Genomic DNA, 25481 nt, shown 5'->3' on the forward strand with positions numbered 1-25481 from the left:
AAGTGAAGAAATGAAAAAAACCTAATTATGACTACAATTAATTTACATTGCTTTAATATTAAAATATAAACGCAAGCATTAATATTAAAATATAAACACTCTGTTCCAATTTTAAAATTGAACCAACTTAAACTCGTGAATTAAAAGGACTTTTGGTGGCTCTGATAAATCACACATCTTGCTACGGTAAAAAAAATGCTATTAAATGATATTTCATTTTCGAGCTATTGCCATGGGTAAAAATTTTTTCTAAGCGCTGCCCACCGCATATGCATTAAAAACAAAGTTAACGAATGGTCTTTGTAAACGCAAAGGCAGTATCACGCGTCGGTTCAGTCAGTATTAGTTTAAATTATAATGATGAGAATAGTACCTCGCCATCGCGGTTGAGTAATCCTTGATCTGATATTTTTTGTTTTTGTTTTATGTTTGTTATCGAAATAAGATGCTAAAATGGCCGTTTTGTTGTGTTATAAATGTATTAGAAAAATAATATTTATTTTGATTTTATTGTTGTTCGTTTCTACAAAAGGCAAGTTTTTAAGTTTTACTGTTTAGTAGCGATATTTTTTGCTATAGCTTATTTTTTTTGTCTTTGCTTTGAATGTTGTATACGCTATTACCCTGATCTTTCTTTTGATGTGTAATTGAAACAAATAACCTATAAAATAATTTCACTCAATGATATGATTGTTCATTTAAATTTTCAATTTTATGATGAAACCATTAAAAAAATATTTAACTTGTCAAAAAAAGAACTGTACTAGTATTTCGACGTGATGTCCCCCACCAGAAGTTCATCTATCTATCTTAAGTTTAGATACTTAAAATCTATCTTTTGTTTGTCGCACTTTTTTGTTTGTAGAGTTAATCTTGCGAAGTTAATTTTCAAGAATTTTTTTTTTAGTGATCTATATGATGTTAATTGTTTTCAACTTGCAAGTATGATGCATTGGTACCTTTATGCTATAAGTTGAAAAGTTATAACTTTTTTCTTAAAAAACACTTTTAAAAACTTTGCTTAGTACTCTTAAGATTATTCTGCTACTTTCAATTAACAAAGTGTGATATTGGTTTGGTTTACATTTATTAGACGGCAAATAGTTATATTTTTATTTTAAAAAGATATATTTACTTTTACCAACATTTTCTTTTAAATTGTGATTACTAATTATACGCAATTGAAATAATAAATACGAAATAACTATTTAATATTTTAAAGTAGTATTACGAATTAACTTTTCACTCTATTGCTAAAATCAAATAAATGTATTAATCTTTGAAAATTTTGCTTTTCTTTTAACCTAAAACTTTTTTTTTTCTAGCAGTTAAAATATCTGAAAGATAAGTTTAAAAAAAATCATGAAATAAAAACGGAATAATTCTTCTCTTGCTACTGGCTGGAAGAAGTTAAAATTTCCCCTGTTGTAGTCTTTAATAAAAAATTTGATAGTTATCAAGCCATGGTATTAATCTTGCCATATTAGCTCTCAATTTCATTCGTTTTAATTACTGTTTTTATATTTATTTATATATTTTCAATTATTTAGTGTCCAGTTTGGTTTGTTATTGTGCTGGTAACTGTCCAAATGATGAATGGAATGGTAGTTGTATAGCACGTCCTTTAAGTGTATGTTTTAGTTCAGTAGAAGAAGTTCATAATACAGAGACAGGCCAATACGAATTTGAACGAACATATGGCTGTCTTCCACCTGATGAAAGTGGTCTTATGCAAGTAAGTACTTAGAAGTTAAAGTATATTTGACTATCTATTGCATAATTATCCATTATTTGTTAGAAAGTAAGGCGCTAATATCCTACTCGAATACTCTAGACTCAAATATCACAGCATCTTGTTGGTTTTATGCTTGTCCCAGCTCCAGGGGTGATTGTGCCCCGGAAAAATCTGGATTTCCGGATTTTTCGCTAACTGCAATCAGAAAGTTTCCGGAAATCCAAAGACCAGAAGTTTCAAGAAATCATCGATCACATATATATATATATAAAAATTCTTGTATATTTTATTTAAAAATATTAGAATTTATTCTTAGCATCTCTTTCTTTTGTAAATATTTTTTCTGGTAGAATAATAAATGTGATTAGAGATTGGGGTCAAAAACATGTCTTTATGTGGGATGCTTTGAGTAAAATTAACTAAAATTTATAAACCGGGGAAAGAAAATCTTCTATGGTTAAATCGACTTAATCTCTTTACTTACCTTTTGAATAAAATGATGGAAATGCACCATTTATTGTTAGGAGTAATACCTGCTAATCCCGGTGGCTGAGTGGTGAGTCGATAAATGAGTACCAAGCATGCTTGGAGACTAAACACTGGGGGTTTCGTATTTAGCTGACCACCTAACCGACATATCTGCTCTTGCACCCCAGAATCCAAGGTCAAGAAAACTGAGATGGGCACAGTAGGCCTTGGCCCTCTATGGGCTGTTAGGCCACTGAGTTTAGTTTAATACCTGCTAATCTGATTGTAAACTTTTCGAAATAATTCATAAATTTTAAACATTAAATAAGTTTGTTATGCTATGAAACAAAAAAAAAGTATGCTATATTTTTTTTTTCATACAGGGATGAGATTTTTCCGCTTTTTAGCGGATTTCCGCTTTTTTCACTTTTATCTCTTGAATTTCAGCTTTTTTTTTAATCAAAAATTCAGATTTTCTAAAAATTTCACTTTTTTCTATAAGTATTCCGCTTTTTCAGATTCCCCGATTTTTAAAGAGAAACAGAAAATTCAAACCACATAGCTACCAATCCTTTCTTATTTTTACTTATTTTAGCTATGTTCTCCTCCTTTTACACGCAGCAGATAAGATTTTCCGAATTTTTTACCCGCCCTCCAGATAAATCCGATTTTCATAGTTCAAATGACATTGCTTCTGACAAGCCTTTTAGAGGTCCCAAGCCTGGAATCTGCTAATATCTCGATTCTTATTCACACGATTTTAATATCAAACATAGCTTTTCATATTTGCGTGCTGCGATTCTTATTCACACGATTTGAATATTGTACATTGCGATTCTTATTTACGAGATTTAAAAATCCGATATTGTGATTCGTATTTACGCCTCTTTAAAAACCTATGTAGCGATTTGTATTCACGCAAGTTTAAAATTCAATGTCTTGATTTGCTCATGCAGTTTATAATATCAAACCATTCACGCACTCTAAAAATTATGCTTCATAATTCTTATTTATGCAATCTAAAACTTACGCATCATGATTCGTATTTACGCTATCTAAAAATTATGAATCGTGATTTGTTTTTGCGCGTTTTAAAAATTCTATATCCCAGTTTGTATTTTCTCATTTTCAAAATCGTTTATCTAGTTTCATATTCATGTGATTTCAAAATCCATAATTGTTATTCGTATTCACGCAATTTTAAGATCAACTATCGCGATTTTTGTAAGAAGTAATTAAAAAAAAATAATTAGTTACTATAAAGGTGACTGTTTTTCTAACGACGATTATTAGTATATGTAAGTGTTACAACATCAGAGAAACTGGAAGGAAATATATTCAAAACTTACATTCTGTGCTTGCAAAGAAAAAATAGGATTTGTCACAAGATGTTTGAAGATGGACTAACGACTAAATATAGCAAACAAAAGCAATCACGTAAAAAGGGATTTAATTTATTTTTATTTATTTATTTTTGGAAAAAGAGTTAAATAACTCATCATCAAAATTTTATTTATAATTGCTGTTATTTATGCTATAAAATGCAAAATTCTTATCAAATAAAAAACAATTATCTAAACAGTTGCTGATTGTCATGTAATTTTTGTATGTTAAGGAGTTACTATATATCTCTACTTCTCTGTTATTGATATGTTTCAGAGGGCTCTAGTTAGATTAGACTATAATATGAACATAATAATTCGGTCCATTGTTAAAGTTTTTTTTCCCCAATATAACTTAAAAAGTAATATTACTGATATATTTGCTATAAATCACATAACAGTATTTATTAAAAGAAATGAAATATTAATGTATATTCTCAGTAGTTTTAATTTGCTAAACCAGGTAGTTTTTCAAGTAATAATTGTCTCTTATGTGAACTGAGGAAAAATATAATTTCCAGCTTTATTTTTTTCAATTGGTAATTTTTATTTTCATTAAGTATCAATGTAATCATTTATATAATAATAGGTTAGTACACAATTGTATGTCAACACATTATTTATTACTTTAAACTGTCTGGAATTTATTATTAAAGGATTGCGCTTGCGTAAAATTTACTATCATGGAAATTCAGTTTTTTTGCCTTTTGGCTAATCTCATCCCTGTTCATAAATTGTATGAAGATAGTGAAAATTTGTAATTAATATATTCTAATTATAATATCTAAAAATCATTTCTATTTAAATGTCAGAAACTGAAATTAATACTAAGTTGAATTTTTGAAAAGTCAAAGTTTTCGCCTGTCCTGTTAAAATATCTTGTCAAGATATGTATATTCATGATTGTTTTTCTCTAACTCCTGTTCTTATTTGCATCTTTTAGTGTAAAGGTAGCTTGGTGCCCCATAAAAATCCAAAGGGTATTGCCTGTTGCTCTGATAGAGATTATTGTAATCTAGAACTGAAACCATTTCCAAATGCTTTAACAACTGCTGCCAGTCCAAGTAAGTATTATTTGCTGTTCCTATTTTTCATTTTCGTGAAAAAACTTTTTACTTTTTTTTATCGTTGGTAAATTTATTATACTAAAAACAAGCAATTCCTATTTTATTTTATCATTTGTTTAATGTTTGCAAACTGATAACAAAATTAGTATTCGATGAAAGCTTGGTTATCTTTGACTTTAGAAATGCCAAGCACAAATAAAAAATTAAAAGGACTGTTGATATTTTCATTATTTTCAAGCTATTCCCTTCAAGTTATTTCAAAAAGTGGGAATAACATTGTATGAATAAGGTTGTAGTACGAAAACTATTGCCTGCCTTTTTAACTTTTTTATTTGTGCTATTGTATGTATTCTATGTCATTACATATGAAGAATGCAGAATTTTTTTTTATTATGATTTTAAATAACCATTTTTATGTTGTATTTGAATAATTTTTTGATGCTACAAAAAGCAAACTGTTAATTTGGAGACAGAAGAGTTTTTTAATATACAATGTTTTCATATAAACTTTCTGTATAAGTTTAAAGTTTTACTTTTCTTAATCTAATTATTTTAAAATAATACATTTTGAAATATAAAGTATAAGTTCTTTAAAAAACACTATTTTTATGTTAGCTAATTTCTACTTCAACTTGGTAATTTCAATATTAAAATTTCACAAACTTAAAATCTTCTCACGACTGCATGAAGTCCACCTCCAGTGGATCCCTTTTCACTTTGGGGTTCTGGGCAATGATATTGCCGGCACTCTGGCTAAGGAGGGGACAGAAGAAACTTTGATGAGTCCAAATTCACTTACCTTCATGGAAATGGCATTGAAAAAGAAAAAAGAAAACAATGTTTCCTGGCTCGTACCTTCCAAACATCACTGGTACCAGAGCACCCGCCCAGGAGGTGCACTCAACATTCTGTGCAACGGCAAGGATCAGACGGCGCTTACCAGGCTTACCAACGGCCACCTTAAGTCTCTTTCTTTCGAGGGTAGTGTTAAAATCTTCCCAAACTGCCCCTGGTGCCACAACATGCAGGCTTTTTCCCAACATATCCTGGACTGTCTTGGACTGGTCAAGAAGGGCATTCTAGGAAACCCACTTTTGGTGGCCGACTTCCTCCGGGTCATGAATTTCATGGACATTGTTTAGCCCTGCTAATTTTGGGGATTAGGAAGAAGAAAATAACAAATGTCATTTCATAGCAGTGTTAATTATGAATTTCATTTCATTTTTGGAATTAATAAATTTAATAGCATCATAGCAATGTTAATTTCATTATGAATTTTATTTCATTTTTAGAATTTATAATTTGAATAGCATCATAGCAAATTTGATTTCATTATGTATATTAGTTGTGCTTCTCCAGATTAATATTTCTGTAAGATTTACTCAAAATTTTAAGTTTAAAATACAAGAGTGCTGAAAATTCTCAGAGCTTATTATATTCCCAGAACTTAGTTATTTGGGTTTGAAATTTCCCTCCTAAATATAGTGCTTTTTAAATAATATAATTTTTTCTAAATATTTTTAGATAGTAAAGTTTATATTAAAATTTAGTAAGTCTATTGAATAATACGAGGTGTGATCAGAAAGTATCCGACTTTTGTTCATAAAATAAACGTTTATTATGATATAATTATTTAATACAAATCCCCTTCAAAGTAGTCCCCTTGGGCTGCCTCACACTTCTCCCAACGCTTCTGCCACTGTTGAAAGCATCGCTGGAAGTCCTCCTTCGGTATGGCTCTCAGATGGTCTGTCGCATTCTGCATAATGTCTTCTCTGGTCTGAAATCTGGTCCCTTTTAGTGGCATTTTCAGCTTTGGGAAAAGCCAAAAATCGCAGGGAGCCATGTCAGGAGAGTAGGGAGGTTGACGAACCACTGGTGTGCTGTGTTTTGTCAAGAAGTTCTGAATTAAATGGGAAGAATGTGCGGGAGCGTTATCATGATGGAGCTTCCAACTGCCTGTTGCCCACAGATCCGGGCGCTTGCGCCTCACTGCGTCACGAAGGCGACGCAGAACCTCTTGGTAGTACTCCTTGGTGATTGTAGTACTGTGTGGTGCGTACTCGTGATGTACTAAGCCACTGGAGTAAAAAAAGGCAGTTAGCATGACCTTGGTGATTGTACTCCTTGGTGATTGTAGTACTCCTTGGTGATTGTAGTACCGTGTGGTGCGTACTCGTGATGTACTAAGCCACTGGAGTAAAAAAAGGCAGTTAGCATGACCTTGACATTGCTGCGAACTTGCCTTGCTTTTTTGGGCCTTGGGGATGAAGGATGCTTCCACTGTGTTGACTGGCGCTTGGTTTCTGGGTCATATCCATAAACCCATGACTCGTCACCTGTAATCACTGTGTTCATGAAGTCGGGATCACCGTTCACAGTTTCCAGCATGTCTTGTGCGATCTCCAGACGAAGGTTTTTTTGCTCAAATGTTAGCAGCTTTGGTACAAACTTTGCTGCGACTCTCCTGAGGCCCAAGTCGTCAGTCAAAATTGATTGAATGGAACCAAAACTAATACTCACCTCGTCTACAAGCTCTCTGATCGTGATTCGGCGGTTCTGCATCACCAGGTTCCTCACTTGATCAATGATGGCATCATTTTTCGATGTTGAGGGTCTCCCTGAGCGTTGTTCACTTTCAACTGATAAGCGGCCATCTTTGAAGCGGTTGTACCACTCCTTTATCTGTGTGGTGCCCATCGCTTCATTTCCAAACACTTGTTTAATCTTGCGAATTGTTTCCACTTGCGAATCACCAAGATTAAAACAAAATTTTATGCAATTACGCTGTTCGACTTTTTCTGACATTTAAAAAAAAATAAAATCCGACGATACTCACTTGCACCTGTTCAATCATGAATGGCCTGACGCTGACTGACTTGTATTGGAGCTGTAGAAAAAAATAAGCATGCGCACTAGGCATGCTCACAACCACACATCGAGCCCCGCCCCCATAGCTGCGTTTGTTTGACCAATAAAAATTAAGGTCGGATATTTTTTGATCATACCTCGTATTATAATTTTGATAATAATATAAAATAAATATACTATAATTATAAAATAAATTATAAATAATATAAATTGTCTGCGAGGCAAAAACACATTTGTGGCAACCCTAACTATTCTATGGTTGCAATGTATTCATATAAATTGTTAATGATAGTTTTTTCTTTGGGGAAATTTTTCTAAATGCGAACAATGTAGAAAATTTTAAACTTTTTTCATTTATTTTTTAGAAGTAGAAATAAAAAAAGTTTGATGTTTGTAATAGTGTGAAAATAGAAATTTAGCTTTTGTTAATAAAAAAGAAAAAAGGAAGGGAGGAATCTTGGTTTGGAGTTTTTATAAATTCCAGAATTTTTAAATATTTTGATTAAATGTTATGAAATTACTTAAATTCAAATTACATTTTAAAATTGTAGTTTATTATTAAACTTTGTAGTTGTTTATTATTTTCTAAAAGTTGTTATTGATTTATTTTGCAGTGTATAGAGGAGAGCTGTCTTTCTACTCCACTAAAGAAAACATTATTATATTTGCTATTGTTTTATCAGTTTGCATTGTTCTTTTAGCTGGTGTTATTGGATTCATGGTAGCAAGGTCAGTGCTATATTAAATAAATATTGCATTAAATTTAGTGAAATTCTTCAATAAATGATAGAACTCTTCAAAATATTAACATTTATGGCCTTTTTATGTTTTTTATCTTATAGAAATTTGTTGATTAACTAAAAAAATTTTTTTCTTCCTTATTGTGTTAACAAGAAAAAAATTCAAATATAATTAAAATATAAATTTAGAATTACTTTGAAAACACTTGTTTTAAAAGATCCATTAAACTAATAGAAAAACTCTATCGTTTTCACATCATTATGACAACATTGCGAAAATTGTTGTTAAGTCAAGTCATTAACAAATGCTGCCAAAATCAAACACATAGGCAACAAATTTTTTGCTTCAAATATTAGCATATGTTGCCATTTATATTATATTGAAAAAAATTGAGGCCCTTAAAAATCCATTTTAAACTTGTAGCAATATAGCCAAAAATTGTATAGTCAAAACCACATGAACATACAATAAAATTGTTGCCCATCAAGTTTTTCAAAAGTGATTACTCAAAGGCATCATTTGAAATTTGTGTGTCGTTATTTAAAAAAAAATTTCTATTATAATGTTGAAAATTAAGTTAAATTAAATGCTGTTCGGCTTTTAAAAAACCCCCAAGAAATGGAGTTAGGATGAAATTTTCATAAATACAGGGCCTAAAATCATATGATTACCAATTCCAGAAATATCTGCTGTTAATATATTGTAAAAAATAAATAAAAATAATAGTAATAAATTTATATTTTAAAATCCTATGGTGTTAAGATTATTATGAAATTAAAATAATGTGCTGTACATTGTATAAATATGCACAGTGAGTGATATGTTCTCTAATATAAACACATCTCTTATGTAATTGTATAGCTTAAACTTTACATTTGTTTATCATGTTGAACACAAAATGAAAACTTGGTAGTCTTTTTGGATCACTGAATCATCATTGCACTTGCGAATTCTGAGTGATTATGCTAGACTTTATAAACTATGGGTCCTTAGGACCCAGGACCTGCATAATTCTGTGTCCCTTTTTACATAAAGCAGGTCCATATTTAAAATATGGATTCTCTACATCTTAATCCATCTCTTATTATTCACATACATAATTTTTCTATCTATTGCTTTAGGTTTACTAAGGTGATGAAATTATTTAGTAATGGAAAGTGAATATGTATTCATGATATGGTTATTGTACTTAATAATTATTTAAATTTTTTTAATGTACCTGCATGTTCAGTAAAATCTTAAATTATATACTTGGAATTCTCAGAATACAAATGTTTAAAATTTATTATCACTTTTCCTTTGTTTCAAAAGCAAAAAGTATAATAAAGATACAAGTTGATAATTGTTTGTTCATTCACTTATAAATAATTCAAACATTAAAAAATACAAATAAACATATGCTGCAAAAAGATATGTGCTTTTTATTTCATGAATGAATATTTATAATTTTAAACTAATCACATGACATATTATGCTTTACTTTTTACAGAAAATCATTTCTATAACATTATTATTATACAATAAGAATGTAGAAAAATGAGGGAAATTATTAACTTTCTTTCCTCATCTGCTAAAAGAAAGATTGTCTACATTGAGTTTGTGTAGAAGTGTTCCTATAATTTGGTTGTTTCCCCGTATTCAGCAGTGTCAAAAAGAATTGTGGAAATGTTGACAAGTTTAAAAAACGTTGGTTTCGGGAAAAGAGTTGTAACATTATTATGGATTGTGGTTCATAATTTTAAGTGAATTATATTTACAATTTCAATGGCTAATTTCATAACAATATCATGTTTGTATTAAAAAAAATGTTTTTTGTCATTTGTAGGTTTTGCAGTCAAAAAGAAAACCGAAGAAATTATATGGATGTTGAAAAAACCTATTTGGGTGGAGAAGCAGTGAAAGATTTACTTGATAATGCTAATGATAATTCTGGAAGTGGATCAGGAGTTGCACTTTTGGTAACATTTTACTGCATTTTCTGATTTGAAATTCTGTATAGGGAAAACGTATCATGTTCCCTAGAAAATTGGAGTGTAGCCCAAAATGCCAAATGCTATAAAATGATTTATTATTTAATGAATTATTAAAACCATGTCATTGATTCATAGTGTAAATTCATATTCTTGAAGTTCCTAAGTGACTTGGAAACTCCTTACTATGAAAGATATATAAGATCCTCTCAATTTTTAACTTTACTCTAAATTCTTGAAATAAATCAAAACTACAAACATTTTAAATAAAGAAATAATCATTTCATAAAAATTTTAAATACCATATGAAAGTTTGAGATGTTATGTAAAGTGTTACTTACAACTGTTTAATCAGCAAAATGGATTGATTTTTGTACCTATTGCACAACTTTGATAAATAGCATAAATTATGCTGAGTTAATGCCATTCTAAAGTAGCTTGAATTTCACATTTTTAGCTGTTTCAACTAATTATAAAATTAATTAAGAAATTCCCTTATATTGCAAGCATCATTTGAACCAATATTGCAAGTATCATTTGAAGGCTTTGGCTAAGGTAAACTTAATGTTGCCTTGTCCTCAAACTTAACACAAGAAAATGTCTTTTTGCGTTGCAAAATCCTCAAAGTGGTGGTTTTCGAATAATAGAGTACATGTTATAAATAACCTGCTCTTCCTCGTGACTTTAGACCCCAAGAAGGCATGAAGGACTATCCTTAGTCGGAATGTATACATCAATATGAAGTAATTTCAGTTTCTGGCAAAATTGAAGGCTGCCATCATTGAAACCTTGTAACACCTTATAAATATGTGTTTAGATATAGACTTAATATATATGTTAGGTTCCCATTGGTTTTCTTAGTATCCAGTTCTGGCAAAAAATCATTGTGGCTTTATTTAAATGGGACACAGTTTATATTATCTAATCAGAATGCCAAACCAGATTATCAGATTATATCTTATATTCAAACTGTTAAAAATTTAAGTAAACATTGTGAAGGTTTTTTTTCTTTTCTTAAAGTAATGAAATATTTTTCTTCCCTTTTTTAAATATGTTTTGGCTCTTTATGAATATATTTTAGTGAATAAAATTGTATTGAGCCCTTAAAGGAAATTCGCATGCTGCACTTGCCTGATAAATTATTTTGAGTGTTAGATTTCAAAATGTGGAGAGATGATTCCTTATTGTTCATCAATGAGGATAGGAAGGAACATTTTTATTTTTTCTCTTGATTCTTATTTTATTTGGCAATTTTATTTAATTACTTAAAAAAAAAACTGCATGGCCTTGCTAGCAAATTATTATTATTATTTGAAATCTGGAGCAAAAAAAATAATCTGCAGGTGGTGTGATAATTTGCAGCGCCTGCTGCCATGCTCAATGGTTTCTGCTACCAGACGTCTAATAATCTGGGTGGTCAGTTTACTTAGACATTTCTAAAAGGATCATTGTCTCTGAATTTATCGCAATATTTTATCAATTTCGCATAATTTTATTTTTGTAATAAATGGTTCTTTTGGTTTTAAGTTTGTGGATCAACTGAATTTTTTAGTTTTAAACATACAAGTTTGTATGATGAATTCAGTGTGGCCTGATAAATTCTTGAGAATGATATATACTTGATTATTTCTGATTTTTATCTATTCTTTGATTAGCAGTATCAATATTTTCAGCAATATGTTCACAGTTTTGAAGGGTTTTATTTTTAACCTCTCAAACTTTACCATTTTACTTGAATTCTTCAAACGAATAGTGGTTAGTAAACTCTGCAGTTCGATTATGTTGACCCCACATTATACGTAATGTCCAAACTATAGCCCAATCACTGACACCTAATCATTATTTCTGTAATAAATTTGAGCAATTTCTATATACTGTGCAACTGTATTTTACAATGGTGTTTTGCCTAACAATACAGATGATAAATGTATATTTTGATGAAAATCAGGGGAAGAACTGGATTGGCATGTCATAAATGTATATAGTACTAATTTGATTTATTTGTATGTTTTTGTAATTTCTGGTACTTTATAATTCTTTGTTTTTTATTTTAATTAAAACTGTATACTCCTTCTTCAGGTTCAGCGAACTGTTGGGAAACAGATTGAGATGGTGGAAAGTATAGGAAAGGGACGTTTTGGAGAGGTATGGAAGGCCCAGTTGCGAGATTATTATGTTGCTGTTAAAATCTTCTTCACAAAAGAAGAAGCCAGCTGGCAACGAGAAACTGATATATATAAGACAGTTCTCTTAAGGCATGAAAATATATTAGGTATGGTGAAATATAAATGTTTTCCTTAAATTTTTATTCTTTATTTTAAGGTAATGAACATATCTTTATTTTTTTTACTTTTTTAAAAACTTCTTCAAATGAGAAAAGCTACCATTTCAATAGACTGTTGGAAGTTCTGTATTGGGTATTATAAGGCAAGGGAGTCATTTGTATTTACGAAATTGAGATTAATTATTTTTATATATATCTATATATTTTGCAATTTTTGCACATTAAGGGTGCACAACTGTGTCTCATGTGCTTGCATATTAAATATGATTTTCCACATTCCCACCAAAAATTCAAATGAAAATAACTTACTATATTTCATAATTGTTTTTCACAGTAATTTCAATGCACTTAAAACATCATAACATTAAAATTAATAACTGCAGAAGTGATAATTTAAGGTATCAAAAAATTTAATCTTTCAACTTATTGAATATTTTTTAAAAGAAAATTCTCTGTCACAAAACATAATAAAAAACAAGCTTACCAGTACATTTAACGGCATTGGTACCTTGAAGAACATTATTTTATTTTAGTTACTTTTCCCCCTTTTATTAACATTTGGTTTCTGAAGTCTCCTCCCTTTTTTTTACATAAAAAAGAAATGAATTGTATGAAGTGATCCGCATGTGTTTTGGTGCTCTTATTTTCCACCTATCTATCTGTATGTATAATAAAACTACATTGAATTTTCATTTTCTTTTTTATTTGTTTTCGGAAATAAAAAAGAGAATTATAATAAGATTTCTAAAAGTGTAATTTTAAAAATTTTAGTAACTTTTTATTCACCAAGTCTCTATTAATGAGATTTTGCTGATTGAAATTTATTTATTTAGCAATATGTTAACAATAAATTTTAATTTAATTGTTTTTATTTACTAAATGTTTAAGGCATAAATATTAATTTTTTTATAGTCTAATTAACTAGAAAGATGTTAATTTTGTTCTATAGTTCATTATCAATTTGTCTATTTTATAGGTATTACTTAAGTTAAATGAGATTTTTATACACTTTAGCTATAGACAGAAAAGTATTGACTATTGGCTATAGGGTTTTTGAATAGGAATAAAAAAACTATTATTTTTACCATTTTGTCTATAACCTTGCCAACCTTGGTTTAAACTACTGTTTATTATAAGACTGATTTCATTAATTTTTAAAAGGTTTCTTGTTCATTCATGTTTAAAATTTTCAAAATTGTTTTATTTTTAAATTTCTTTCTAACTTATGTTTATATTTGGTCATAGGCTTTGTTGCAGCTGACATAAGAGGTAATGGTTCATGGACACAGTTACTGCTGATTACAGATTACCATGAATTGGGATCATTGCATGATTTTTTAAAAGTTTGGGAGTTAGACTACACAGACATGTTGAAGCTTGCCCATTCATCTGCATGCGGTGTTGCTCATTTGCATAATGAAGTTACAGGAAAACAAGGTTATTTACAACTTTTTATTTTCATATTAACACAGCTTTTTAAAAGATTAATTTTCATTAATTTTTAAAAGATTAATGAATGTTAATGTTTTACAATCTGTTTTTTTTTCTCATGTCATACTCATGTTTTTTTTTTAAATTAGAATTTTAGGCGATACTATTTCTTATATTTGTTTGATGATTGATAAGAATTATAAATTGAAAGTCTCCAATTTTAAAATACTTTAATTGGGAATGGTTTGTTGAGTGAAAATAAATGTATTAATTGACTTCAAATTTTGAAAGCATACCAACTCAATTTTAAACATATCTATACATTTATAGTCTGCAATTACAAAAAATACAGGATTATATATCAAGGATAAAGAAAAAGTGTTCACTGTATGATTTAACAATATTTTTAAAATTTTCTTCCGCAGCTTAGAATATGATTTTAACTGTAAATCTAATAAGATGAATTTGTAAATAAATTTACTTCCTACTAGGTTCCTAAACTGTTATTTGTCTTAGCTGATAAATATACACTCTATTCTAACCATATATTTAGATTTTAAGATTTTAATTTATTAAGTGATATCAAATATACAAATTTAGTGTAAAGTAACACATTGTGGCATTTCTTAATATAATTCGCTTTTTGACTCAGTTAGGTGTATTTTGAATATAATTCAAAATGTATTTTGAATATATATTCATTGCTGCCCTTTTGGGTTTCTTCCAAAAGAATGCCCAAATTTGAGCTTAAATGACTTCAATTTAATGACTTCTTGATTACATTCAACTTTACAAATTTTCATGCCTTATTTAATTTCTAATGTAATAATACCCATATAGAAAATATAACTCTTCTACTGTCTAGTAATAATTGTTTGAATTGTTTCCTTTTGCAGCTATTATATTTTAAACTGCAAGTTTATTCGTGTAAATTATCACATTTATAATAATATACTTAGAACTATAGTGTAGACTATTCATTGTTGTTGTTTCTAACGCCACTTGCCAGACGGGCAAGCCTGCTTGGTGAAACCGTGTAAATTTAAGGCAGAGTGTGCATTTCTTGTTTTTACAGTGGCGCAATCCTATGGCCAAGAATTCGTCTTCAGCCATACACACGTCACAGCCCGTTTTGTAGAGCGGACCCATTCATCCATAGATCGTAATTTTGACCTGAATCAGAGAACGATCGATCTCCAATCCAGTACCCCCAGAGGTATTGATTTGTTATGTGAACATGGAGGACTTTGTGACTCGACAGATTTAGCGTGCATCAGTCACCATTTACTACACGGGGAGTCTTCGGCCGGCGGGGTTCGAACTCTCAGGCATGGGCTCAGCGCCCTACCGACCAGGCTATCCCAGTCTTAGACTATTCATAGTTTTATGTTTTAAGAAGGATAGTAAACTATATGTACCCTGATTTTGGGTATTAAACTAGGGTTGGCGTTATTTACTAAAAAGGCAGGGGTAAATACCTGGGCAAGTATCCATATGTAAATACTCTACCACTGGATATTCACTTTACCCACATCTATTGGCAGAACCTGACTGTTGTACTGGACAGAAAACTTTTTTTCTTCTGTGTAGTAAAAAACTCTTTGTAAAATTTTAGATTTAGTTATTAAATTCAATTTTACATTAGCCTTTCATAAATTAGTAAAATAATCTTAATAAGAATGTATTATCATGAAAGTTGGAGAAAATATTTTATTTATTTCACCTTTCATAAAATTAGTTTATCTAAAAAAAAAAAAAAAAAAACGAACCTCTTATTATGTCTTTTGCTTTTGTATTAAGTTTTATTTTTTGTACAATTGTAATGAAAAAACTGTCAACAAGTAAATGTATTTTCAGGTAAACCGGCCATAGCGCATAGAGACATTAAAAGTAGAAATATACTAGTAAAAAAAGATAGAACTTGTGTCATTGCTGATTTTGGATTAGCTGTAAAATACAAAAGGTAAGCAAAATTCAAATGTCTCTTGATTTTTTCCCTTTTTAACGATTAAAGTAATTGCAATATATCCATTTTATATGGTAATGGTGATTTGTTGTGAATTATTGATATTTTTTTAATTTGAGGGAATTCATTTTAAAATATTTTTATCATCATATTGTAAATACCATATCTACTGATTCTAGAATATCATACCTGCCAAGTCTTCTGTTTTTTAACGAAGACTCCTGTATTTAACAACTATCTCCTGTTTATCTGTGTATTCTCTAATTTCTCCATATTCGTTGAAGAAATTTAAAAAAAAAAAAAAATTGGTGATAAAATATCGGCTAATGGCAAAAATACTTCTCTTATTCCTCAGCAGATGGTGCTATTGTTAGTACTGTAGTATGTTGAGTGTTAATAGTCTAAGGTTCAAATCTACTGGTCTTATTCTATTATTTAAAAGAAATCTCCTTTAGATTAATATTTATGTGCATATTTTTTACTTCGCTAAATGTAAGTGCTTATATTATTTCCAATTTTGAATTTCTCTTTTTGACTTACATGATTGTGCATGAGGTAACAAAACTTTACTTGTAGCCTAAAAAATGTCGCCAGTAAAATCTCCGTTATTTTATTTCTCCAGTGTTGGCAGGTATGGAATATGCTTTAATTACTTATAACAACACTGATTATGATAATGTGGTAATTGATAATCATTGAATCTAATCGTATCATAACTATTATCAGTATGATATGGATATACTTATCAAGACCGATATTATGTACTTCAATAATAGCTGTCTAACTCACTCAGTAAGCACCTTCGATTAAGATAAACACGTAGAAAATATTGCGAAGTTTTGAGCACCTCAAACCTATTGCGTGTTTTGTCTTCAGTTTTGTATTATAATTTCATTAGTTATCTTACTGACACCTTCTGTCTTAAATCAGGGTTATTACGTGCCTTAAAAGTGCTTTGTTTTACTTCACAAAAATTAAGCACTCTGAAAAGTCCTTATTTTAGGTTTGTGGTGCTGAAAAATCTTTAGCTTTCTTCAGCAAAAAAGAAAAAATGTCGAAAAATGTTGCACTTTTATATTTTATTTTCAAAAATGTAAATATTATGTTTTTTTTTGTACTGTGATGTTATTACCATATGCATTCGAATTTGAGTACCTAATAACTTTTTGACACGTTCAATTCATGATGATTTCACATCAATTTGACGATAGATTTTTATAAAAATAATAACTTTTTGACACACTCAATTCATGACAATTTCACATCAATTGGATGATAGTTTTTATAAAAATAACTTTTTGACATATTCAATTCATGACAATTTCACATCAATTGGACTATAGTTTTTTTATAAAAAAAACTTTTTGACACTTCATGACGATTTCACGTCAATTGGCCGATAGTTTTTTATAAAAATAACTTTTTGCCATGTTCAATTCATGACAATTTCACATCAATTGGACGATAGTTTTTTATAAAAATAACTTTTTGACTCGTTCAATTCATGACAATTTCACATCAATCGGACGATAGTTTTTTATAAATTTTTTTTGTCCCTTTCCCCCATAGATTTTCAAGTAATTGTGATGTTCTGAATGCAATTTCATAATGACACTATCATACCATTTCCTATAATAAAAGAGACTCTGCATTCCGCTTGTATTACATGTGTATTACACTTTTAGTATCCAATTCATTTGACACAAAATTCGTTTTATGAATTCTTGAAATGAAATTAATTTCTTATTTCATGTGGATTTGAAGCACACTGCTAATTTAATCTTCTAAAAATAGTGTTATCTCTCTCACAAAACCTGAAATTCAACCCCTTATCAACTCCTACCAAATGTACAAATACTTGTAAATGAACAATTTTTTTATTTCTATGGTTCAGTCTGTTTGTTCATGATCTAATTCAATTTAATTTCATTCTTTTTTATCATTAAATTAAATACAAGGTCATTGTGCAGAGTACTCAAGGTCAGGACATAAAATTTACTAATGCCCTAATCCTAGAATGTTTGCTAACTTTTTTCTTGTTTATTTTTTCAAAATTCAAACTTACAAAGCAATTTTTTGATCTTTAAAACATTTACATGAAACCTGAAGCTTCAATTATACTTATGTATTTTAGTGATACAAATGATTTAGACGTTGGTGCAAATACCAGAGTTGGTACAAAGAGATATATGCCTCCAGAAGTGCTTGATGAGACATTAAATGCTTCACAATTTGAAGCCTACAGAATGGCTGATATGTACTCCTTTGCCTTGGTCTTGTGGGAAATTGCAAAACGTTGTGTAGTAAATGGTAATAATTTTCATTTAATTAAAATTGTTAATTGCATGGTGAAACCTCTTCCCATGTGTTGTACCTGCCATAATCAAAAGGTTAATTAACTTTTTTGGTAACTAATTTATTGGCATTATTTGGTACTAACTAATTTATCAAATGCTAGTATTTGAACAAGATTACAAGTGCAGTTGAACTTGTATATCGTAAGCCTTGATTTAACAAGATCCTTAATTAGGGTTGACTGGTTTAGACCAATGTGGTTCAAATTACCATTTAAACCAGTTCTTTCTTTATTTTTTTTAAAAATAAAAACTAAACCTGTTTTGGAAATAAATATTTTATTAATTTATTTTTTTATAATTTTTTTTTAAAAATTATTTATTTGTCAATTAACCCTTTGCTTATAGCACCTACATGGTGAAACCTGTTATTCTGGATCATGTGTTGTACCAGCCATAAGCAAAAAGTTAAAAAAGTTTTTTGGTAATAAATTTACTCACCAAATTTGTCAAGTGCTACTATTTGAACAAGGTTACAATCGCAGTTAACTCGTTTATAGTCAGCTTTGATTTAACAAGATCCTTAATCAGGATAATCCTGTCTTAAACCAACATGGTTTGAACCACAGTTTAAGCTGGACATTTCTTTTTATAAAAACCATGCCCGGTTTTCAATAATTATTAATAATTTAAGTTTTTGTGGTTTATACAAATATTTTAAACCAGATGTTTTTTTATTTCAAAATGGAAACCAAACCTGGTTTTTAATAATTTAATTTTTTATTATTTATGCAAATTTCTTTTGTTTAAATGGAACAAAATAAAAAAAGTTTTAAAATATCTCATAAAATTTTTTTATTTTTGAGTTTACTTATTATGTAAATTTTTATTACTTTTTTCAAACATAAATATATAATTTTTAAATGTTTTCATAATTTAATAATATTTTGTTTTTTGAATGAAATTTGAAAGAAGTTGGTCAAATAGTTTCTAAGTAATAAAACTTCTAAGAAGTCATAAATTTAAAATTTTATTTCTCAAGAACTATTGAACCAATTTAGTCCAAATTTTTTAATTTAAAATGACATTCTTAAAAATGATGTAAAAATTATTATACCTTACAATTTAAAATTTTGCAACTGTCTTAAAATAAAATAATAAAATATAATAAGCAATTGTTTAAAATTATTTTTTGTGAGGAATTATGTTTTAATAACAGATTTTAAAGTAACGTGCAAAAATATTTTGATTTGCTGAAAAGATTCTTAAAATATGGTTAAATATACAAAAAAGTAAAATTAGCATAAAAGAGTTCAAACTTTTGACTGCTTCTAAACCATTGGAATCATATTTTCCAGAGTACAGAACTCTTCTTTGTTTGAAGCTCAGATATCCAAATCTTTTTAAAAAAGACATGTTACTGCATTTTGTGTTTGATTTCGTAACCTAAATGAATTATCTGCAAAAATCAATTAACATATTTAAGGTTAAGTGGGAGATTGAGTCCTAATACAGGAAAATCCGATCATTAGATTAAAAGCTGTTGAGGTTGTTCACTTATTTATTTTATCACTGTACCAAAGTCAAGAAAAGCATTTACTAGGCATGTTGTTATAGAAACAATAGTAACATTCTATTTTATAGTAGAATAAAAAAGTTTAATAAAAAAATATTTGCAATTGAAATTTCGCTGTTCCTTTTAGAAAGTCCTATATTTAAACAGAAAGAAAAAAAAATTTTTTTTTTCTTCTCTTTTTTCTTTTTAGTTTAATTGAATAACAAACCAAGTTCAGGATTTTTATCTTTTTCTTCGGTTGAACATTTCAGCATATTTTTAATATCCTTTTTTTTTTAAAATTCTATATTTAAAAGCATTATAATTTTAAATAACTTGCATTAAAATAAAACTTTTTGTTATACACAAACAACATATGAAAATTAAATTTTTCCTGGTACAGTGCAGAACCTCTTATCCGGAAATTAGAAAACCGGAAAACCAGATAACCGGAATGAAATTCGGAACCGGAAATGAATTTTCTTCCATTAAAAAAAATTTTTTTTTTCCTGCAAGATTTTGAGCCCATTTTGTTACTTAGAGCGTATGGCGTATCGAGTTGACGAATGAACTGATTTAGAGGATGGATCAAAAGCCGTTTGTAGACGAATCTCACATAAGCACGAATAGCTTATATATGTTATTAATGTTAATAATAACATATACAAGCCTGTATATAATTTTTATTTCATAATTTCTTTTCTTTTTTAAACTTAAGTGTATTATTATTTCTAAAACTATTTCAAAAAAATTTTTTAGTTTCGTTTTATAAACATTAAAAAAACGGCATTTTGTAGCGATTCAGAAAACCGGAAAAATCAGTTATCCGGAATCGCGATGGTCGCGATCGTTCCGGATAATCGGTTCTCTACTGTATTTATAAAACAATACAAATTTGCTACTATTTAAATTTAGTGTAGATATTTATTTAAAAATTTCTTAGTAATTAACATTTATTAAAAATCGTGAAATAGTATGAAAGAGCATATTCAAGTTTCATTTATACTTGCATGTCTGAAAACTTGAGTAATCATATTTAGTTTTTTTCGCAGAATTTAATTAAGGCTATATTATAATTCTTTTTTAAAAATTATTTTTATAGACATTCATGAAGACTATCAACTTCCATTTTATGATTGCGTACCTACAAATCCTAGCTTTGAAGACATGAAAAAAGTTGTTTGTGTTGATAAAAGGAGGCCGACTATGCCAAAGCATTGGAAAGATTGTCAGGTAAATTACTTATTTATTTTACATTATTGATATATGAAACAAGGTTTTTGTGGTTTTCTTCTCAATGTAATGCTGATGTGTTGTATTAAAAATTACAAGATTAGAGAGTTGAACATTGATAGTTGTAATCCCAACTCATTGGCTGTTCAATTTCAGTTATACAATAAAATTAAATTACATCGCTGAAACTTTCATAACCTCACACTCACATTAAACATTGAGGTTAATTCTTTTGTTAAGCGAAGCCACTAAAAGTCAATAAAAGGATATCAGCTATACAAAAGCATAGCTGCCAACTGTCCAGAATTTTTCAGATTTGTTCCTAATTTTTAAATCTGATCTGATATTTTTATAAAAAAATCCGAATTTTCGTAAAATTGCAATATTTGTGCTTTTAAACCAATCCCTTGTTCTGATCGCCACAATCGTGATTATTGTGCAGAAGTAATTTTCAGTAGCTTTTTATTGGAAAATACTATTCCTGTAGCTGTTGCTGATCATTTCACTAAATTGAATCTTAAACAACTATTATTTTTTTAAAAATGTATTGTAGTATTTAAACATTTGTTTCAGAAATATTTGCTTATGATGTAGTTTAATATTTACCTGTGTTTTATAATTTTGAGGAGAATAATTATATATTAATAGGTAATAGTTATTTCTTTAACTATTATACCGGTATTCCTAATTATAAAATATTAATATCATAAATTTCCCTCAAAAGATAATGTTTATAGTTTTTTTTACTAATTTACATAAGGTATTTAAATATATGTCTATTAATGTTATTATTTAATGGTTAAATTTTTGTCTTACTCTCGTAATTGGTGCATATAATTTTGTCGCATATAGTGTTCCTAATTTTTTATTCCTAAGGTTGGCAGCTATGCAAAAGTATAAGAAAGACAGGTGCATTATTTAGTTAACATTATGTATGGATCTGACACTTTAATTTTTTGATGTGATTAAATTGAACACTTAAAATGAATGTTTTCTTTGAATTTTTTTTCCAGATTATGCAGGACATTTCTAAACTAATGCATGAATCTTGGAAGCAAAATGCATGTGCTAGACTTACCTCACTTTGTTTGAAGAAAAAACTTTGCAAATTGGAAGCACAACACAGGAACTCAAAACTTGTGTGATGTTAAATTTCATCACTCATCCTTCCTCCTGTCATGTGACTAAGGGTTTTAACTGACTTTTAAACAACCAAAGCGAACAAAACCCTTTCATTTTGATATTCTTGGTGCCTTCACTTTGTAAAATATATTAAAAGAATCTCAATGTCTGCTGTGCTTTTTCACAGCTCGGAATTACAGGTAAAGTGGAATACAGGTCTAATGGGACCTACTGCTCAATGTTGCATTAACTTTTTCGCAGGTTCAAAAAAGGCATTTATATGAATTTTATCTTAATCCTTCCCAATCTGTTATTTCCGTCAACAGGGTTGGCAAGTTTCTGCCACGAGTGATAAAAACTGTTTGGGTTAAACAAAGATTTTATGAAAGTGGCAAAAATGGATTAATTTATGAAGTAAAAAGAATTTTTTTTTAAATTAAAAAAATGTAAATGGAATCAGTTTTTTTAAGTGATTTATTCACAGGTTCAAAAGCTCATTTAGCTTTAAGCTCATTTAGCTTTTTTATCTTAATTAATTCCATTAGCAGGGTTGGCAAATTTTTGTCACTAGGAATAAAACTGTCCTCAATAAAGGAAAATTTTATTTAAGTAACAAAAATAAGAATAATTTAAAAGCTAAGAAATATTTTGGCTTACTAATAAATTTCACTTAAGTTTGATAATTCATAAATAAATATCTTTCACTAAGTTTCAGAAGATAAGCTTCTTATAGTGTTTTTAAATTAAGTATCACCAATAAGGTTATAGAATTTCTTCTTTTTATTTGCTTTCTACCAATTTTTGCCACAATCTTGATGAGAAAAACAATTTAGTTTGTTGATTTACAACCCCTATTAATCATCGTAATGCTTAGAAAATGTTTTTTATAATTAGTGCATGGACAATCTAATTTTTTTCGTCACATATAATCATACATATTTTTTAAATAGAAATTTTTTTTTATTCTCTTTTTTATCATTAAGAGTTAAAAATTTAACTAATTTGAGTTGATCTCAAAATTGGAAGTGCAATTCAGTTCTTCCTGTTTTCTAAGCATTATTATTTTGGGTAAAAAAAATATGATAAGGTAGCTCAGATTTATGTTTAGACAAATTAAGATTTATGTCTAGAACTTTCTGTGAAAATAATTATGTTTTATTTTAAAGTTTTTAAGAATAATTAAGTATGTAAATTAGTGCAGAAATTTACTTTTTTCATTCATGTTGATTGAGAAAATATTTTTCAATTATTCAAACAAGGCTCTATAATAACTTTGTATTTTAAAATAATCAAATTTTTTAAAAATTATAGTTTATTATAATTATTTTAGTTTTGCTTTTATAAAATTATTAGGCTTGTAGAATTAACATGTTGTGGTTGTTTTCAAATATATGTTTTTTCATATCTATCGATAAAATTGAACAAAATTTGTAGAAATATATATTAAATTTTTCTGTAGTTAATCTTATCTTCTTCTACCTAGATTACTAGGAACATTCACTTGTATATTTCGTTTTGAGAATTTTGTATGTAGTTTTAACTGTTTTGGCTTATTATTTTTATGTTAACCAATTTCTATATCATTTGAATTAAAATTTCTCTACAAAATATTTTTTTAATCATGCTTTTTAACTCATTAATTTGTTAGTATTTTTCATTTATTTATTCTATTCAAAATTTAAATTTTTTTTTTTTATGTGATATATCACACATATTTTTTAAATTAGTACTTTTATTTACAATAGACTCAAAAAATTACTTTATTATTTTTATTTTGGAGTTTCTTAACACGCTGTAAAACTTTGAATAACTATTTCAAATTAAAAATTAGCTGATATGATGAGTACCTCTTGTTTTTACTGAATATCAAAATGATAGCTCGTTTTTCTATGAGTTCTTCTAAAGAAATCAGTTATTTTTTTATTTTATGTACCTGCAATTTTTTAAATTTACAATATTTTTTCTTTTTAATACTTATGCATTCACATTCGCAAAAAATAGTATGGACAGAGTAGTCCTTTATAAATTCACACCAAAATTTAATTAAAAAAATTACAAGATTCAGTTAATTCTAAATCAAGTAAATAAAACTAAATCAAGTTATTTTTCAAAGTGAAAATATTGTATTCAACATTTTTTTGTATTGCTTAACTCCTCATTTAATTGCCTGCAAAATGGTCGAAAAAAAAATACTATTGAAGCACTTGTTCTTTGTTCTTAATTAATTTCTTTTAAAACAACATTTTGTTGTTGTGAAAACCGAATTTAAAATCAAATAAATTTATTACGTAGCTTTGTTTGTCTTTACCTGGGATTGATTTTTTAAAAACATTTTTACTCTTGTAAAGACAAAATTTAAAATCACTAACCAATAAGATTTGGTTTTCCTTCCTTCTTAAACATTCGTTCTTCTATTGTGGTCGATTTTTTTAAAGATCATTTTGTTTCTGTAAATGTATCACTTATAATCCCAAAAATATGAAAATTAATTTTTTTCCCCATTATAAATCTTCATTTGTGTTAGCTTTGTTTAATCAAAATTTTTCGTTGGAGGACGAACATTTATAATTTTAAAAATTGAAAGAAGACAAACTCATGAGAAAACAGAATAAAATGTTTGATCATATTTTGGTCAATATTATTTAAACTGAATTTCTTGTTTTCACCTTGATTATAAGTCAGGAAAAAAATCATGTTAGATCATGTTATGGTACTAGGACTAGATTTCATGAGACCTAGTCAACAGATAATTAGAAGTTTGCTGATTCTTAATGTACTACTTAGCGTTTTTTTGGGGGATCAACTATACTGAGTGCATTTGTTATGCTACTGCTAGTTAAACAAATAATAACTTATAAATTCACATCAGAATTTTATTTAAAAAAAATAATGCAAATTTTATATTAAATCAAATTATTTTAATCACATGTTAAACATTAGATATGTCTTATGTATTCTTCCACACCCTATTCTTATTTTTTTATTGGGGTAAAAAAAGAAAAAGAAATTCAACTGAATCCTATGTTAAAATTTGGTTAGCAATAAAAAAGGAAATATATTATATTCAACTGAAAACATTTTCTTATTCTGAAAACTAATTGCGCAATTTTGATACAATTGTACAAAAAATATGGAAAGAAATAAAGCAGTGAATGTATTGGTGTAAATGTTTATATTAATTTTATTTGTACATTTGAAGGGTTTAGGGATGAGATGGTGAACCTTTAAAATGCTTCAACTAACAATTCTTTTTCTTTTCAAATTTTTTTAAAATTTTTTTTTAATTTTTTTAAAAATCTAAAACAAATGTCAAAAGTACCATAAGTAACAAGTACCATACAGTTTCTACAGTCGATAGTAAT

At 28.3% G+C, this 25481-nt stretch overlaps 1 protein-coding gene and 1 long non-coding RNA gene across 2 annotated transcripts in view; both read left to right on the plus strand.

Annotated features, from left to right (window-relative positions):
• The window catches only part of LOC147807748 (uncharacterized), a 371001-nt gene that overhangs the window by 302236 nt on the left and 43284 nt on the right, over positions 1-25481 (plus strand). The gene's annotated exons all lie outside the window — the stretch shown is intronic.
• LOC107445266 (bone morphogenetic protein receptor type-1B) lies at positions 396-25126 on the plus strand. Its single transcript, XM_016059620.4, has 11 exons — positions 396-532; positions 1551-1735; positions 4529-4649; positions 8138-8252; positions 10090-10222; positions 12314-12506; positions 13764-13955; positions 15807-15912; positions 18050-18225; positions 20867-20997; positions 22011-25126. The coding sequence occupies exons 1-11, from the start codon at positions 454-456 to the stop codon at positions 22140-22142; spliced, it is 1563 nt and encodes a 520-aa protein (XP_015915106.2). The 5' UTR covers positions 396-453; the 3' UTR covers positions 22143-25126.

This window comes from Parasteatoda tepidariorum, chromosome 6 (genome assembly GCF_982258835.1).
Source record: "Parasteatoda tepidariorum strain Cologne lab strain chromosome 6, Ptep-v5.0, whole genome shotgun sequence".
NCBI lineage: Eukaryota > Metazoa > Arthropoda > Arachnida > Araneae > Theridiidae > Parasteatoda > Parasteatoda tepidariorum.

What these genes read in the sequence shown, in the direction of transcription:
- LOC107445266 (XM_016059620.4), top strand. Translation starts at nt 454, where the DNA reads ATGGCCGTTTTGTTGTGTTATAAATGTATTAGAAAAATAATATTTATT. An exon ending in AACAACTGCTGCCAGTCCAA is followed by an intron (nt 4,650 to 8,137) that starts GTAAGTATTATT and finishes TTTATTTTGCAG; the next exon opens with TGTATAGAGGAGAGCTGTCT. An exon ending in AAAACGTTGTGTAGTAAATG is followed by an intron (nt 18,226 to 20,866) that starts GTAATAATTTTC and finishes TTATTTTTATAG; the next exon opens with ACATTCATGAAGACTATCAA.